Source organism: Podarcis raffonei, chromosome 16 (assembly GCF_027172205.1).
Source record: "Podarcis raffonei isolate rPodRaf1 chromosome 16, rPodRaf1.pri, whole genome shotgun sequence".
Classification (NCBI taxonomy): Eukaryota; Metazoa; Chordata; class Lepidosauria; order Squamata; family Lacertidae; genus Podarcis; species Podarcis raffonei.
In genome coordinates, this window is record NC_070617.1 from 16756054 (window position 1) to 16773998 (window position 17945).

At 46.6% G+C, this 17945-nt stretch overlaps 2 protein-coding genes across 5 annotated transcripts; one reads left to right on the forward strand and one right to left on the reverse strand.

Annotated features, from left to right (window-relative positions):
• Nucleotides 1-965: 965 nt before the first annotated feature.
• PFDN2 (prefoldin subunit 2) lies at nt 966-6619 on the reverse strand. Its single transcript, XM_053368179.1, has 4 exons — nt 6443-6619; nt 4165-4253; nt 3082-3205; nt 966-1297 (listed from the first exon to the last, which is right to left on the reverse strand). The coding sequence occupies exons 1-4, from the start codon at nt 6545-6547 to the stop codon at nt 1118-1120; spliced, it is 498 nt and encodes a 165-aa protein (XP_053224154.1). The 5' UTR covers nt 6548-6619; the 3' UTR covers nt 966-1117.
• A 104-nt stretch (nt 6620-6723) lies between these two features.
• NIT1 (nitrilase 1) lies at nt 6724-17627 on the forward strand. Of its 4 annotated transcripts, XM_053368172.1 has the most exons (8): nt 7130-7162; nt 8882-9073; nt 9394-9486; nt 9810-10064; nt 10191-10294; nt 11107-11240; nt 12949-13074; nt 16265-17627. In XM_053368172.1, the coding sequence occupies exons 4-8, from the start codon at nt 9820-9822 to the stop codon at nt 16541-16543; spliced, it is 888 nt and encodes a 295-aa protein (XP_053224147.1). In that variant the 5' UTR covers nt 7130-7162; nt 8882-9073; nt 9394-9486; nt 9810-9819; the 3' UTR covers nt 16544-17627. The 4 variants fall into 4 exon arrangements, with proteins under 4 accessions (XP_053224146.1, XP_053224144.1, XP_053224147.1 ...); XM_053368171.1 differs by lacking the exons at nt 7130-7162; nt 8882-9073 and adding an exon at nt 6724-7070; XM_053368169.1 differs by lacking the exon at nt 8882-9073 and having other exon boundaries at nt 7059-7162.
• The last annotated feature ends 318 nt before the right edge of the window (nt 17628-17945 follow it).

The window sequence follows — 17945 nt, forward strand, 5'->3', positions numbered from 1 at the left end:
TGATGCACACCCCATCTTGAAAACAGCATTGTTCCTGCAAGAGATGGGGAAATGCCTTTTAAAGTGACCCCTGTATTGACATTTTTTTTAAAAGGAGTGTTCCCCAACTATTTGGGCTTTTGACTGAGTAACAGATTTAAGCATAGTAGCCACTTACTTTGGATGATTCCATTTTTTGATTTATGATGATTGCAGCACATAACTTTGTTCTGCTGTGCTACTTATTGGGTGGGTGTGGGGCAAGGAGGTAAATTCCTACACACTGACATTCCTCATCTGGTTTCTCAGATTTTAAGTATATATTTGTGCCCAATATGGGCTAGAAACTCACTCTGAAAGCAGAGATATTGAAGAAGCCAACAACTCATATTTTGCATTCAATGAATCTTGGCATTCAAACACCAGCCCTATAAGCTACCTAGCCCAACTTCACCAAATGTTTTGGACAACTCCCATGTGGCTGGGGCTAATGGGAGTTGTGGTTCAAAACATCTGGGGAGCATTGGGTTGGCTTTGGGCTAGCCAGGTGGGAGCCATTAACTGGAGATGCTGGAGGCCAAACCTGCACACCAAAATGTGTGTGCTGCCACAGGCCTTTGTGCCTTCCCTAGCCTTGTGAAGTCTTGCACAGAGACCTCTCTTGAGATATCATTCCCAGCCCTGCTGTGTAACCTCCTTTAACTAGGGATGCCAGTGACTGAAGCTAAGGCTGCCTCCATTGGAAATGAGGGAACCTGTGGCCCTCCAGATGTTGTTGGACTCCATCTCCCATCAGCCCCAGCCAGCAAGACCAATGATCAAGGATGGTGGGAGTTGGGTGTCCAACAACACAAGAAAGTCAGCAAGTTCCTCATCCTTGGCTTCCATGCAAAGCACATGCTCTAGCCTTGGGTGACGGGCATCATCTTGTAATGGGATGGGTGGTGATTCAGCACAGCTGCCAACGTTCGCACTGGTCCCAAAAGTATGTGACACACCAAAAAGTTTTATTTAACAAAAAAATATTGTCAGAGTTGACACCAAAATAATAATAAAGTTAAGCCTTTTGAGGTCAAGAGCCACAACTGTAGAGCGAGAGGCGGTAAAAAAGTCCTTTGGGAGACGGCTGCTGCGCCCACTAGGAAACGAGGACCCCTGTGGAGCTGGCCTTGCCGCCTGACCCCTCAGCGCTGTCCTTGGAGGGAGCCTTCTGGTCGTCCTCGCCCATCAGGCGGATGTTGTGTTTTTCCCGGAACTCGTTCAGCTCCCGCCCTTTCGTCTGCAGCTGCTGGGTCAAGGTCTCTATGATCTTGTTGATCTGCAAACAGGGAAGGAGAGTCAGGATGGGAAAGATGGAGTGCCACATTTTATCTGGGGAGCGGCAAATGAGGGCTCTGAGCTCCCCGACATCCTCCCAAGATCACTTTGCATTTATTTATCCATTTTAAAGGCATTTATAAACCGTCTTGACATTTCAGAAATCTCTTTTAAGAATTCTGTTGTGGGCAACCTTCCAGGAGCCACCTGCCAGCAGTGGGTGAAGGCAGAGTGAAAAGTGGGCAGCACAATGGATATGACTCTTCTCTTTATACAGTAGGCTGAAAACACAAGAGACTTTTGACACCCACTCCATACACATCTCTCTCCATCCTCCCTCCAGGCAGAAAAGAGGCATTAACAGGGTTCAAGGACACATTCCAGCCAGGCAAGAGGACTGGAGGAGGGCCTGGAGCGGGGGGGGGGGGGGTAGCCCAGGAAGAGGTAGCAGGGCCTGGTGTGAAAATACACATCTTAAGTGTCAAAGGCTAAGGTAACTAGGAGCCAGTCGTTTCCCCACTTTTCCCCCCATGGACCACTTGAAAATTGCTTGAGGATCTTGGTGGATTACTTAAATGATTTTTTTCTGCCTGTTGTAGCAATTATAATTTACTGTGCTAGATGCTGTATGGTTTTCATTTGTATTTTTACAGATGCACCGTGGGCCATCTGAATGAAGTTTTGGGGCCACTGGTGGGCCACAAACCACAGTCTGGGGACCTTCTGCTGTTTTCCAGCACCATCATTTAACACATCACTATCTAGAACAGCTCTTCCATACGTAGTCCTACAACTCCCATCAGCCCCAGCCAGCATTGTGTTAAGATGCAGGGGTTGATGGGAGCTGTACTGCAAAATATCTGGAGGGCAGCAGTGGGGCAACGTTGATGGAACTGAGAGAAGGGGCTCACCCAAGGATCTTAGGGAGAAATGATCTTTCAGGTAGCCTGGGCCCAAGTCATGACTGAGTTGTTTTCACATTCTCTCTGAGAATTTGGGTAGCAGTGGGAGCGGGAAAGAAATATAACCAAGTTGCATAATGAAGAATCCCTACACACACAAAAACACCTGGACATTTGATTACTTTTCACTTATTCTTCAGCAGTGGCCAAGAATGACAAATGGTGGCAAACAGAAGAATTGAAAACAGTATATATATATTTTTAAAAAACAAGTCATAAAATCATAGAATTGTAGAGTGGGAAGGGACCCTGTGGATCATCTAGTCCAACCCCCTGCAATGCAGGAATATTTTGCCCAATGCTGGGCTTCAACTTATGACCCTGAGATTAAGAGTCTCAAACTCTACTGTGATCTAGTGATGATAGACCAATATATTTTATGTGAAGTTCATTAACTTCCACTCACACGATGGCCTTTGGTGAGTAAAAATCAGCAGCAGCCAAGCAGCTAGAGAAGTTCTTGTAAACTGCAAAAGCGCTGGGTCTTACTTTTCCTTCCAGCCTTCAGATGCCAGAAATGACTATCAGTTATATATAATTAGCTTTCCCTTATATATATGCACCTTATTATCAGTTAATTCAGTTGGTGTACTTAGTTCCCTCCTTTTGCCTCACAACAACCCTGTGAAGTAGATTAGGCTTAGAGAAGGTGACCGACCCAAGGTGACTTACCCCCTACTGAGTTTCATGGCTGAACAGGAATTCAAACCTAGGTCTCCCTAGTTTTAGCCATGATAACTAAAGGCAAGTATTGCTGAGGCTAATGGCATTCCCTGTTCCAAGGAGAAGCAGGGAGTCTGCCCACTGTCTGCAGAGCCATTACCTGCTCTTTGTTATTTTCCAAGGCTGGGAGAACTTCTTTCACAGTGCGTTCTACCAACACACCTCCCACCATCCGGTAACATTTCCTAGTAGGGTCCACTTCTCGGAGTGTTTCAATTACCAGCCTGCAAAGTGGAAGAAAGGCAAAATATCTGAGCATTGTACACCAGCTTATGATAAGGACAGTATCAAAGGATCTAGAAATCCACATGGCCAGGGAGTATACTTGTGACCAGGAGCCTCAAGACTGCAGGGAAAGATATGACACATCTCTGTGCTGCTATTTTATTATTTCCAAATCTAGCAGTCAAAACTCTGAATTGGGAGCACTTTCATTCAAAGATGGAAGAAACAAGGCAAAGTTCACTGGGTGGTTCTGGGGAAGTGGTGAAGGGTATCAATGGCTACTAGCCATGATGGCAACGTTCGCCATTGGAGGCAGTTTGTGGGTGGTGCTGTGGGTTAAACCACAGAGCCTAGGACTTGCTGATCAGAAGGTCGGCGGTTTGAATGCCTGCAACGGGGTGAGCTCCCGTTGCTCGGTCCCTGCTCCTGCCAACCTAGCAGTTTGAAAGCACGTCAAAGTGCAAGTAGATAAATAGGTACCGCTCCGACGGGAAGGTAAATGGCGTTTCCACGCACTGCTCTGGTTCGCCAGAAGCGGCTTAGTCATGCTGGCCACATGACCCGGAAGCTGTATGCTGGCTCCCTCGGCCAATAAAGCGAGATGAGTGCCGCAACCCCAGAGTCGGTCATGACTGGACCTAATGGTCAGGGGTCCCTTTACCTTTACCACTTGCTGAGGTGCACAAGTAGGTACTGTCGGAGCGGTACCTATTTATCTACTGTAAGTTACATCTTTTTCTTGCTTGCAAGCTTCCCAGAGGCATCTGGTTGGCCATTGTGACAACAGGATGCTGGACTAGACCCCTCCCCCTTAGCCAGATCCACCAGCCAGACTCTTCTGATGTTTTTTCTGAATTCCATTTGCAAGGCTGCTTGCAAGAACAGAGAAAACTGCAAAACCACCAAGCAGCAATATCCAAAATTAGCAGGGGGAACAATGTTCAAATCCACTGCTTACTTGTGCTCATTCAGCTCCATCTCCAGCTCAGCTGCCTTTGAGGCTAGACCTCGCTGCTCCTGACGCAGACGGTTAAATCCAGCTACCACCTAGAAGGGGAGAAAGGTCAGTCACAGCAGGCAAGGGCTTGCACCAGCCACAACCAAGTTAGCCTGGACACAGGGACTATTCACATTGCTCCTTGCTGCTTTTACTTTCCCCACTCTCATACTTTAGATTATAAGGTTCCATGGGGTTAGAAATCTGCCATGTTTTACTTGAATTGCCAACTGAGGCTGCAGTATACATCACAACCATTCCTACCTAACCCCTCCTGAATCACTGCTAAGGTGGAGTATTTTGCTCATGGATCCCTGGACTTTCAAATCATTCCATCCCACAGCCTTAGGGTTAGACCAACTAAGAAAAGAAAATGTGTATGCCATACCTAAGGGTGGGGTTTTTTTGGCAACATAGTTTTTATTAATGTTCATCTTTAAACTGTTTAACATGGTTGCATTGAGATATACGTTTACATTAAAGATATGGCATGCAACAATTATATAAAATTTAAAATAAAGATTAAACAATAAACACTCAGAAAAACATTTCTGAATATAGTTACAAAAATTGTGTCAAAATATATATACCAAAATTATATTGGTACTGTTCTGCCATATGCCCCAATATTTGTGTATACTGCATACAAATTGTCATGCTTCTTTTGGCTTCTTACTAATTTTAATTTTTGTGTGACTTTTTCAAATAATGTTGTTTGACAAACTGCATAATACCATTGGTCCATAGTTAATAACTGTAATGATTTCCATGTCCTAGCAATGGCTGTTCTTGCAGTGACTAATAGATGTATTATGAGATCTTTGTTTCTAATTTGCAACATATTGTGACTATACAAGTCCTGGGGTCATGGGGGTTGTCTGCCTTGTGACAAAAGATATTTCTGCAAATAATTTTTCCAGAACTTTTCAATTTTTGGACACCCTCACCACATGTGTTGATATGTCCCTCTAATGGGACATCCTCTCTAACATGTGGGAGAAATGTTTGGTTTCTATGGCCTTTTAAACTGGGAAGGGAAGATTGTGGAGGGTATTGTTTTTGTTTGTTACTATGTTATGCATTTCTTATGCTTTTATATTGCAAGCGAGCCTGTGATCCTCGGATGAAGGGCAGTATAATACATACATATATACATAAATACATAGTTAAAAAGGACATACTTGAACATTTCCCACCTGAATTTGCATCTCATTAATGGTAAGCAGTTGTCCTTCTTTGTAAAAATTATTTCAAACAATACAATTGTTTTTTCTTTCAGGTATCTAACTGTATTATAGGCCCTATATTTATTTTTGAAAACCGGGTGAAACTGTAATGGAATAATGGGTGAGAGGCCTGGGACCAAAAACCTGAAAGTTGTGAATGTGAATGGGTTTGTAAGCAAATGTAAAGAACAGATTTCTAAAAAAAAGTATTACTTTTATAGGGACACCATTTACTTCCAAGTTCTTTAACCTGCTCCACTGAATTCCCTTATTGTCAAATATTATGTCTGTCATGTGCTAAGTTGACATGTGTTTTATTAGCAGTTTAGATTTTGGAATCCCCATCCTCCAACAGTTCTGTGAACAAACAGCATTTTTTTTTAATGCATGGTTGGTCTGATTGAAATATGACTATGTTGTTTTCTTTGCCATTTGGACTTATGGGCTGGTGGAATAAGTATAATTTTAGTTTCGGCCAGTCAGTTCGTGATAGAAAATTTCATTTTCTTCCAGCATCATATAACCATATTTATTGATTTCCATACTTTGCTATAATGCGTTTAAATTACAGGTAACCTGAATGCCTAAGTAGCTGAAGCTTTTCCTTCCTATTGGGAGTCATATCTATGTTGTTTTAACCTGTCTTTTAATATTAACATTGTTTTAATTGTTGCAATCCGTCCTAGGGCCTTGGGATGAAAGGTGGGTAAAAAATTGCAACAATGATGATGGTGGTGATTATTATTATTATTATTAGGACTTCCCCGATGAAATGTTAAAAAGATTCCGAGTGTCTTTTCTCGACTACTACAACGTCCACAGGAGCGGCGCCACCCCTAATAACGGCACCCTTCGCTCTGCACATGCTCAGAAACCCTCCCGCGAAACACGCGGAGGCCAAAGCGGACTACGGGTTCGGGCTGTTGGACGTCGTGACTTGACGCATCTCCCCCCGGGAAGGGGAACTCTGCACATGCCCAAAGGCACTCCCTTTCCTCGCCCCTCCCAGGTACCTGCTCCGCCGTCATGGCCTTGCCGGCGCCCCCAGCCGAAGAAGCAGCGCCAACGCCGCTGGGAGGAGCCGCCGGGCCACTTTTCGTCTTGCCGCTCTCCGCCATCTTCCTTCACCTGGCCAGGCCCTCGAGAGACATAAGGCCAGCCTAACAACGCCACAACTTCCGGGGCGAGAGAAGTCACTGCCGTCCCTCGTGACCGGAAGGTTCTGCGCCTCTGCTTCCGTCGACGCACTTTGGGGCTTCCATCTCCTGCCGCCATATTTGTTAAGGGTATAGGTGAAACCCAGTAGAAGTGAGGAGCCCGAAGCTTGAGAGGGCGACGCGGAATAAAGACACAGATAAAGAAACGGTCATTAATTAAATTACCGAAAACATACGAACTTTATAGGTAGTGGTGGCGGTGGAGTCCTTTCTTATGTAATCCCAAAAGCGCCATTTTGCTTGAGGGCGCGGCTTTTATCAAATCAGCACCATCTTTGTTCTGGGCTAAAAGTTCCTCGCGCCGCCCTTTTTAAAGCCATGATTTTTATTCGTTGGAGTCAGGAAGAGATAAAAAAGTGTAGAACTGCACATGGAATTCTCAGGCTGGAACATTTCCGGGTTTTCTTTGGAAATTTCTAGCGGGGTCAGAATTGCCAGTCGTTGATAGAAATCAATGGAGAAATTCAGGATTTTAAATATAACTGCGCTAGTTACAGCAAACGTGTTCAACAAACCGTCAAGCAAAAGGCAATCAGCCAACAGTGAGGCGCTCAAGCATTTTCTGACTCTGCATCTTATATCTTATTTAGTGTGTGTGTGGGGGGGGGGTAGAATTAAAAATACTGTATATATTTTAAAGCGTTTTTCTGAGTTGGGGAGAGATCCCTGCCGATGTCAGAACACATATGTTAGCCCCATATTTGGGAGTTGGACTGCGATTTTTAATTTATCATTGCTTTTTTAAATGTTTTACATAGTTTTTTTTACCAATATTTTTAAATTGTTTTACAGTATTCTTTTTCTAAACTGCTTTGAGGTATATAAATTTTATTTAAAACAAAATACTTAAATGGAGTCTCACTCTCATATCCTCTCCCAGTCCAAATTCAGAGCTCAGTTGCATGCAGAACCTCACATGCAGACACTTTGCACTTTTAAATGTCTAAAAACTTTAAAGGTCTTCTAATCAGAATAAGAACTGAGGTAGAAGGAGGATGAGCTCCTGCCTTTCTTTGTTGCTTTTTAGAATTATTATGTTCAAAACGTTTAGCTGCTGTGCTCCCCAATCACTGATACTGGATTTCTCCACTGATCTCTGTGATGAACCTTCACACACAAAAAAACCATTTGTACAGACACCTGAAACTGGCCTCACTTGTCAATCTATATAGAGTATTAAGTCCAAGTAGAGATTTTTTTGCCCACCATTTTTAGTATGGGCTCCACTATGCAGAAGCGCCATATTTGTTTGGGGACAGGTCTACTTCCGGACTGGACTTTCCCACCTGGCTTTTAGGGGAGCAACGGCAGCTGCTGTCATTTTTTCCTTTTGCTCCATGTAATCACTGCGGGTGAATCTTTTGGAGGGGGAGTTTGTTAATGACTGTAATGGGGAAAAGAGAAAGTTGACTGTTACTTTTTGAACTATAAAATATTGGCTGGGAATTGGAAGGGTGAGATAAGGGGAGGGGAATTTAAAAGCAGCCTTGAGCAAAATGATGCAAGAGGCGTGAAAGAATAACTATAATATAATGAAAATAATATCAAGTAAACCTGATTTATGGAGGGAGGTGGGAAGAAGAAGGGGAAGTCCAGAGAGAACATACAGTAATTGGTTTTGCCCTGTGGAACTCCTTGCCCATGTATGGTGAAGGGTAATGATAGGGTTTGACACCTTATCCTTTTTATTTTTGTTTTAGATTTATTTGTTATCTTTAATTTCCAGGTTTTTTTAATCAGGCCCTTCTCTTGCCCTTTTAACTGCACCCATCCATCAGGGATTCTTTAGTTGTGATACCTGCATTGCAGGGGGTTTCCAACTGGATATGATTCCGTGATCCTGACACATAGGAACACTGGAAAGCTTTTCTCGGGGTTCCTCTGACAAATTTTAGCTGCAATGTCTATATGTTGGCTTACTGTGAAAAAGCAGAGCCTGCTGGCTTTGGGTTAACTTTTCCCTGAGCAGAACCACCCTGAGACATTTTCCCAACCCACCTCGTATCAATATGTGATCTGAAAGGTGTGCTACAGGACCTTCAACATCTCCCCTGATGTGAGGGATACAAGGGTGCAGCTATCTGACTGTGCACCATTTCCTTGGCAACTGGACCAATGGGTCTTTCTCATCTCTTAAACTGATGGGGACTGAGCCTGCTTCTTAAATACTTCTGGTGCAAGGAATAGATGTCACTCAGAGCTCTGAGTCGCTTTCTTCTCTGTTTTTGCCCTTAGCCAGAAGTGGCTTCTGCAGACTCCCTGTCTGCGTAGGAGAAAAGCAGGCAAGGGGAGGCCCTCTCTCTGCTCATTTTCCAGCTCCAAATCACCCTCTTCTCTATTGCTTTCCTGCCTGTGAAAGAACAGATGAGGGAGACCCAGTATCTTTCCCCCTGAATCTGTGTATGACTGAAGGAACAAAGGGGAAAGGTTAGGCTGTCATATCCAGCTGGACTCATTTACTCTTAATTCACTCCTAAATTGCTTTTTAATACTTTTGTTTCATTTTAAAAAAATAAAATAATCAGAGGCAAGAAACACAAACCCCCTTATATCTAGGTGAATCCTGCAGTGTTCTGCTTTGTGGAACACTATTTTTCTCTCGCTGGTGGCTGGTGGGAGTTGTAGTTCAAAATAGCCAGAGGGCACCAGGTCAGGGAAGGCTGTTCTAGGTCCCCTTTGCGCTGGAGGCATGCATTTCCCAGATGCTTCGAAAGAAGATGTGTTTTTTTGCCCATTGCCTCGTCTAGGTTGAGAGCGGTGGTCCAGAAGCCATTACAAACACTTTGCCTCGCTGGTGGGAAGCCATTTGCAAGGATCCAAAGCCGAGCCCCTGGCCACAGGTAACTGGCCTCTGAGATGTAAGAACTGACAACGACATTTGTACATTTTAAGAGCTCCACCACTACTGAGAGGTAGTTTGGGCTGATACAGTTCAGCCCCAGGAGATCAAGTAGCCTTCATGCTTGAGCAGGGATTTAAATACCAGAGCGTATTTGCACGAAACAAACCATAGTTAGTCAAACCAGCCTGTGCATGAGCTCAAACAGTCTCTACATTGCTCTTCCCATTCTTGAGCAGGGAGACAAACCACGGAGTGGCTGGCTTAATGTGGTGCTTGTGTGGGTTTTCACAGTCCGTTCTGTTCTCTCCCCTGCCACTCCAGATTCAAAGCCATGTCTACGGGGGGCGCAGGACCCTTGAAGCCCCTTATCGCCGTCTGCCAGATGACCTCCACTCCCGACAAAGCCCACAACTGGGCGTCCTGCTCACGGCTCGTCCGGGAGGCTGCCCAGAGGGGGGCCTGCGTCGTCTTCCTCCCAGAAGCCTTCGACTTCATTGGCAGCAGTGTGGAGGAGGCCCTGAGCCTAGCCGAGCCCCTGGAGGGAGACCACTTGCAGCGTTACGTCGAGCTGGCCAGGTAGGGCTTGCTGGGGCTGCCCTGTGTGGATGTGGCAGGGCTTTGTGAGAGTGTGGCAGAAGCAATGGCCAGGCGCTTGCAGGTAACCCTCCCAACCCCCCCCCCACATTTCTCCTCTTTTGACAGGGAATGTGGCGTCTGGTTGTCCCTTGGAGGCTTCCATGAAAGAGGCAGCGATTGGGAGAGCACAAGAAGGATCTACAACTGCCACCTCCTCTTGGATCCCAAAGGTGACGAAATTGTCTTAGTATAGTATGCCTTCTCTCCCCAAACTTCCCCAAATCTCCCTAAACCACTCCTTCCTTCCCTCCCTCTTTCTCGCAATCAGTTCTTCACTAACCAAATGGCACATTCATTTTCAATTTCATTTATTCCGTTTATATCCCACCTTTTCCTCCAAGGTGGCGTACATTGTTCTCCCTGCAATTTTATCCTTACAACAGCTCTGTGAGGTAGCTTAGGCTGAGGGACGGTGACTGGCCCAAGGTCACCCAGTGAGCTTCACCGCTGAGCGGGGATTTGTACCCCAGTTTCTCCCAGGTCTTAGTCTGACACTCTTATCTGCTACAGCATACAGTGGACGCTCGGGTTGCAAACGTGATCCGTGCAGGATGCATGTTCGCAACCCGCAGCATTCACAACCTGCGTCTGCTCACACGCGGGTTGCGATTTGGCGCTTCTGCACATGCGCAAAGCTCAATTTAGCACTTCTGCGCATGCGCAGCCGCCAAAACCCGGAAGTAACCCGTTTCAGTACTTCCGGGTTTCAGCGGTCTGCAACCTGAAGCGGCTGTAACCTGAGGTATGACTGTACTGGCTGTCTCATGCAACACTGGTGTCAGAAGAGCTCCCTCCTGAAACCAGCCAGCAGGGAAGGGATAGAAACACTGTGGCCTGCCTCTTCCTTTCAGCTTCCCTGCAGCTCCCATGGCTAGCCTTACTATGTTGATGCCTTAGCAGCCATGAAACTATAAGGACCACCGGCCCCCGCCTTCCAAATCTACTAATCTTACCCTTCTCTCCTTGGGGAGGCTGGCCTCAGGAACCCTGGTGGCTGCCTATCGGAAGACTCATCTTTTTGACGTAGAGATGGAGGGGCGAGTGTCCCTGAAGGAAAGCGCCTTCACCAACCCAGGCTCCAAGATAGTGGCTCCTGTGGAGACCCCGGCCGGAAAGGTACGTGTAAAATATTCCAGGGACAGGTGTTGGTTACGTCGTTTGAGACCAATAAGCTAAGCAAAGTTCAGTGCAAAGCGTGTGGTGGTTTTTTTAATTAAAAAGAAAGGTTGTAATTAAACTGGAGTTTGGGATGAGCAGCGAGGTGGCCAAGTTTGCTGATGATCCCAGATGGTTCAGGGTGGTTAAAATAAAGAGGGATTGTAAGGAGCTTCAAAAAAGATCTCTCCAAACTGGACAAAGGAACATTAAAATGGCAAACCTTAGTAGTGCAAATCAGGGCAAAAAAAATTCCTAAAATTCATATACACAGGTGCAGGCAGGACAGACAAGAGAAGGCAGAGTACTTCATGATGCAGCACAGAGTTAAACTATGGAACTCGCTTCCACAGGAGGCAGTGCTGGGCATCAACTTGGATAGCTTCAAAAAAGGATTAGAACAAATCATGGAGGAGAAGGCTATCAACAGCTATGGGCCACAGTGGCTATACAGTCATACCTCATGTTATGTTTGCTTCAGGTTGAGCGTTTTCAGGTTGCATCCCGCGGCGACCCAGAAGTACCGGAAAGGGTTACTTCCAGGTTTTGCCGCTTGCGCATGCGCAGACGTGCAAAATGACGTCATGCGCAGAAGCGGGTTGCGTTCTGCTCATGTTGCGAACAGGCCTCTGGAACGGATCCCGTTTGCAACCAGAGGTACCACTGTATTTTACTTTCACTGTCAGAGGCAGTTTGTCTCTGAATGCCAGTTGCAGAGAATCACAGGTGGGGAGAAGTCTGTGCTTAGGCTCCCTTGCTCTGGGGCTTCCCACTGGGGCATCTGGTTGGGCATTGTGAGAGCAGGATGCTGAACTAGATGGCCCATAGGTCTGACCCTGCACCCAGGCACTTCTTATGTTCAGAGTTATGTAGGCTGCCAAAGGCTCTTCCCCAACATAAAAATTTGGAATGATTCATTATTGTGACCTACAGACTAAGATCAGGAAAATCAGAAATATACCGTATTTTTCGCCCTATAGGACACACTTTTCCCCCTCCAAAAATGAAGGGGAAATGTGTGTGTGTCCTATGGGACGAATGCAGGCTTTTGCTGACCAACCCCTCTCGCTCTCCAGGCTTCAGGAAGCTATCCACAAGCCTTGGGAGCCCGCGGGAGTTCCCGCCGGGCTCCCAAGGCTTGCGGACAGCAGCCTGCAGCCCGAAACCTGGGGAGCGCAGCAGAGCACACCCCGGGCTTTGGGCAGCTCTCCGCAAGCCTTGGGAACTTGGTGCGACTTCCCGCCGGGCTCCCTAGGCTTGCAGATAGCAGCCTGCATCCCGAAGCCTGGGACGCGCTGAGCAGCGTGCCCCAGGCTTCGGGCAGATATCCGCAAGCCTGGGGAGACTGGCGGGAGTTCCTGCCACTCCCTAGGCTTGTGGATTGCAGCCTGTTCTGGGGGCTGGGGTCGGGGGAAGCTCGGGCTTCCCCAGCCCTGCGCCGGGGGGGAAAAATAATTTTTTCCCTTTATTTCCCCCCCAAAAAACTAGGTGCACCCTATAGGGCGAAAAATAAGGTAGATACAGTTACTATATAAATGAGGAGAATATAAGTGGGATGAAACTGGTGCTTTCTGCCACTGGCAGGTACAGGGCTGTCTTAAGCATATGCGGCGCCAGGGTGCAAAGATCCAGTGCTTACTAGCCCCCCCCCCCGTCCTCCCTCTCTCAGGTTGGTCTAGCCATCTGCTACGATCTCCGCTTCCCAGAAATATCTATCGCTCTGGCCCGGGAAGGGGCAGAGATTCTCACCTACCCATCAGCCTTCACTGTGACAACAGGCTCTGCCCACTGGGAGGTAAGTGGATCCAACATTACAGCGGTTGGGTGGGGTTCTTTCCAGGAATCCTTTCAATTAGAGCAGGCATAGGCAAACTCGCCCTCCAGATGTTTTGGGACAACAATTCCCATCATCCCTGACCACTGGTCCTGTTAGCTAGGGATCATGGGAGTTGTAGTCCCAAAACATCTGGAGGGCCGAGTTTGCCTCTGCCTTAATTAGAGGTTATGGGGGTTGAACCTGGAGCAAAGTGTGCCCTGTACCGAGCTATGAATGTGCCAACACACTTTTTAGAAATAGTAGCTCGTTGCCGTCACATAGGGCAGTTTGCCGATGCTCAGACAACCTTGTCCTAAGAAGAAACGCCTTTGACCTCTTGCATTAGTGCAGCAAAAACGACAGTACAGTCATACCTCAGGTTGAAGTAGCTTCAGGATGAGTATTTTCGGACTGCGCGCTGCGGCGACCCGGAAGTAACAGAGCGCGTTACTTCCGGGTTTCACCGCTCGCACATGTGCAGACGGTCAAAATGACGTCATGTGCAGAAGCGGCGAATCGCGAGACGCGCGCACGCGGGTTGCGTTCACTTCAGGATGTGAACAGGGCTCCGGAACAGATCCTGTTCACATCCAGAGGTACCACTGTAGAAGGAAGGAGGAGATAGCATAACCCAACTAATAACATTGAACTTCTGCGTTTGAAATTCCTCAATGAAGGACCCTAGTGCTCAAAAAAGTATTGGGCATCAAACTGTATCTTCTACCCCTTTTCTTCCTATTTCCCCTCCCTGCTCCTCTTGTTCTCCCACATCAGTGGTTCCCAAGCTGTTTTTGGCAGCTACTCCTTTGGTTCCATAAACCCATCCCCAGTGCCCCTTTTTATCCTATAAAAAGCATTATTCAGGATAGTAGTTTGCACAGCCCACTAAGGAAGGTAATAACACAATAAGATTCAAAAGATGAACAATTCATTGCACGTTTATTCAAAATCCAGTTGAAACTATTTAGTTTAACAAACTTGATCCAGCAAGACCTGCTTTTCAAAGTCTGGTAGCCATTTACACCCCCAGCACCGCCCTAGACCCTTCCTGCCTCCTGACCTAGTGCCCCTCTGGTAGGTAATCCCACTGCCCCCCTGGGACCAGTACCGCCCACTTTGAGAACCACTGTCCTGAATCAACCTCTCTCAACCTGTTACCCTCCAAATGTTTTGAACTACAACTCCCAAGGAGTACCATTTTTGTTTTATTTTTTGGGTGGGGCAGCTGCCCTACAAGAGCAGGGGCCCTCTGAACTGGCTCAGAGGCACTCAAAGCCCTAGATTTTCGATAATGTAAGTTTCGACGCTAGGGATAGTTAGAAAAAGGATTTGAAAACAAAACCATCACTACCATAATGCTGTTATACAAATATGTGATGTCACCGCATGGTAGCATTCTGGTGTGCCTCGTCTGAAAAACGGCAGTGCAGAGTTGGGAAGAACGTTCAGAAAAGGGCAACCAAAATTATCAAGGGGGATGGAGTGACTCTGTTGGGGACTTTTTGGTTTGGAGAAAAGCTAAGAGGTGACGGGAATGAAGATTACACATTTGCATGGAGAAAGTAGACAGATTCCTTGCCCCCCAATAACACTAGAACTTGTGAACATCCAGTGAAGATGAATGCAGGAGGGTTAAGGACCAATAAAGTCCTTATTCACACAGCACATGGGTCAAACTACTGAACTCTCTCCTACAGGAGGCAGCAATGGTCACCAACATAGATGGCTTTAAAAGAGGGTTGCACAAATTCATGGAGCAGAGGGCTATTAATGGCTGCTTGCTAAGATTACTATGCTCATCTCTAGACCTAGAGGCAGCAGTGATTCCAAATACCAGTTGCTGGAAACTGCATGAGGGCAGAGGGCTCAGGCCACTGTGAGAATAGGAGGCTGGACTAGATGGTCCAGTGACCTGGATCCAGCAGGCTCTTAGCTTGTAATCAGAGTTGGAAAGAACCCAAATGCCTTAAGTCTTAAGACAAAAGATCAAAGATTATTCATGTATGCCACAGCTGCTGCAAGGACTTTGTTGGCCCAAAACTGGAAATCACAAGAAGTTTCTACCATTGCGGAGTGGCAGACGACAATGATGTGGAGTTAGCCAATTCGGGATCAGGACAATAAAAGATTCCAGGAAAATTGGAGTAAATTTATGGTATATTTAAAGGATAATTGTAAAAACTTAAAGACTCTAGCAGGATTGAAGTAACTCCTACAACGTAGGCAGGATGATTAAGATGTAATAATAATAATAATAATAATTTATTATTTATACCACGCCATCTGGCTGGGCCTTCCCCAGCCACTCTGGGCGGCTTCCATAGAAACCAAAAATACAGTAAAATATCACACATTAAAAACTTCCCTGAACAGGGCTGCCTTAAGATGTCTTCTGAATGTCAGGTAGTTGTTTATCGCTTTGACATCTGCTGGGAGGGCGTTCCACAGGGCGGGCGTCACTACCGAGAAGGCCCTCTGCCTGGTTCCCTGTAGCTTTGCTTCTCGCAATGAGGGAACCGCCAGAAGGCCCTCGGCGCTGGACCTCAGCGTCCGGGCAGAATGACGGGGGTGGAGACGCTCCTTCAGGTATACCGGACTGAGGCCGTTTAGGGCTTTAAAGGTCAGCACCAACACTTTGAATTGTGCTCGGAAACGTACTGGGAGCCAATGTAGGTCTTTCAAGACCGGTGTTATATGGTCTCGGCGGCCGCCCCCAGTCACCAGTCTAGCTGCCGCATTCTGGATTAGTTGTAGTTTCCGAGTCACCTTCAAAGGTAGCCCCACGTAGAGTAAAAAGATAAAATACGCGATAGGATGTGATAAGGGATGGAGGGAAGTCCTAAGCTCGGCAGAACAAAAGGTTTATATGTTGACTAATGTATTGTAAGAATTTGTAAAGAAAATAATAAAAAATTATTGGGGGGGGGGGAGGAAAGAACCCAAATGGTCGTCTGGCCCAACCCCCAATGCAGGAGTCAAAGCTCAAGAATCCCTGACAGATGGCCGTCCAACCTCTGTTCAAAAACCTCCAATGAAGGAGAAACCACCACGATCTGAAGTCATCTCTTCCACTGTTCGGAGGTGTTATGTTCTCATGTTAAAATTTGCAGTGGGCGGAGACACCACAGGCTCCACCCCTGACTCTTTTATACTCCTCCCTCCTCTGCAGGTGCTGCTGCGAGCTCGTGCTGTGGAGACCCAGTGCTATGTGGTCGCAGCTGCTCAAACAGGAAAGCACCACGCAAGCCGCACCTCCTACGGCCACGCCATGGTAGTGGATCCATGGGGCAGCGTCGTCGCCCAGTGCCAGGAGGGGCCGGGTGTGTGCTACGCAGAGATCGACCTTGCCTACCTGCACCGCATCCGGCAGGAGATGCCAGTCTTCTCCCATCGCCGGGCCGACCTATATGGCCAGGTGGCTGCTCAGAAGGGACCCCTATCTCCGTGATTTGTTCAGGTGCTGCTAGACCAGCCTCCGGAACCTCTTATCCTTCTAATGACCTACCTGGGTGGATTCTCGCTCCCTCAACCAATTTGGCACTCCAGCAATTCTGCTAGGGAGTGGATGATAAGTAGAACGACTGAGAGAAATGTACCCACTCTCCAAGTGGATCCAGGAAAGGGCACCTCTCCCCATAAGCCTGGTCTTTTATTCCACCTGGGAGGGTGCATTTGCTCAGATGAGCTCCAGTGAATCCTTTGCCCCTAAATTAGGGGTGGGGAATCTGCAAGCCCCCAGATCCTACTGGACCTAAATTCCCATCAGTTCCAGCAAGGCTGGAAAGATGGGAGATGCAGTCCAGGAACATTCAGAGAGTCAAAGTCCCCCCCCCCGACTGAAATAAATCTGCCCCTGCTGGATTCCCACACTTCTTCCCGTAACCCAATAATCAATTTTTAAACGGGTACAGTATTGGGCTCAGAACCCAGCTGCCTTCCAATAGGGTTCTGCCCCTTAGGCAAACCGTGCTTTGCATTTAAGTTTCCATCTCTCTGCTGCTAAGAGTCAAGTATCACAACTCGCACACACGATGCAAACTTTTCGGATCACTTTATTTCGTGCTGAACATCATCCTTCCACTTGATTGCAACTTAGAGATGAGGAATAAGTTTTTAGCAAATAAATTTGTCACTTGCATGCATGATGCAAATTTGGAATATCTCTTTTTATTTTGCATTTTCTGCACTACTGGTAGTCACAGGGAGAGGCAAGGGCACAGGCACCTTGACCCTGACTGCTGGGATCTTGTTCAGCAACTCCGAGGCAACTTTACTTGTATTATTTTTCAAGAGCTAGAAACTTGGTTTTGAAAACAAACACAAGATCGAGGAGCCCAGACACCTGCATCCTGTGGCCAAATCATAGCTTTCTGCAGAGGGCTTTCCTTTTTTTGCTTGTGCATTGTTAAAACCAATTTAAAGCTAATGATTTTAACTGTTTGTATTTTATCTTGTTAAGTTGCTAGGAGAATGGGGTTTGTTTTTGGTATAAGGTAGCTAACAAATGTAATAAATAATGTAATGGCTGTTCACGCGCAGTACTGCCACATGCACAGCTAAGCATAAAGCAGACACTTTGAAGCCTTAAAATTTTTTTTAAAAAAAAGTTATTTCACACAGCACATATTTAAACTATGGAACTCACTCCCACAAGAGGCAGTAGTTCTCACCAACTGGGATGGCTTTTAAAGATCGGACAAATTCATGGAGGGCTGCTAGCTGTGATGGCTTTACTCTGTCTCCACAGTCAGAGGAAGGAAATGCTTCTGAACACGTAGTTGCTCAAAATCACAGGGAGGGAGAAGGCTCTTGTGCTCAGCTGCCGCTTGTTGGGTTTCCCACAGGCATCT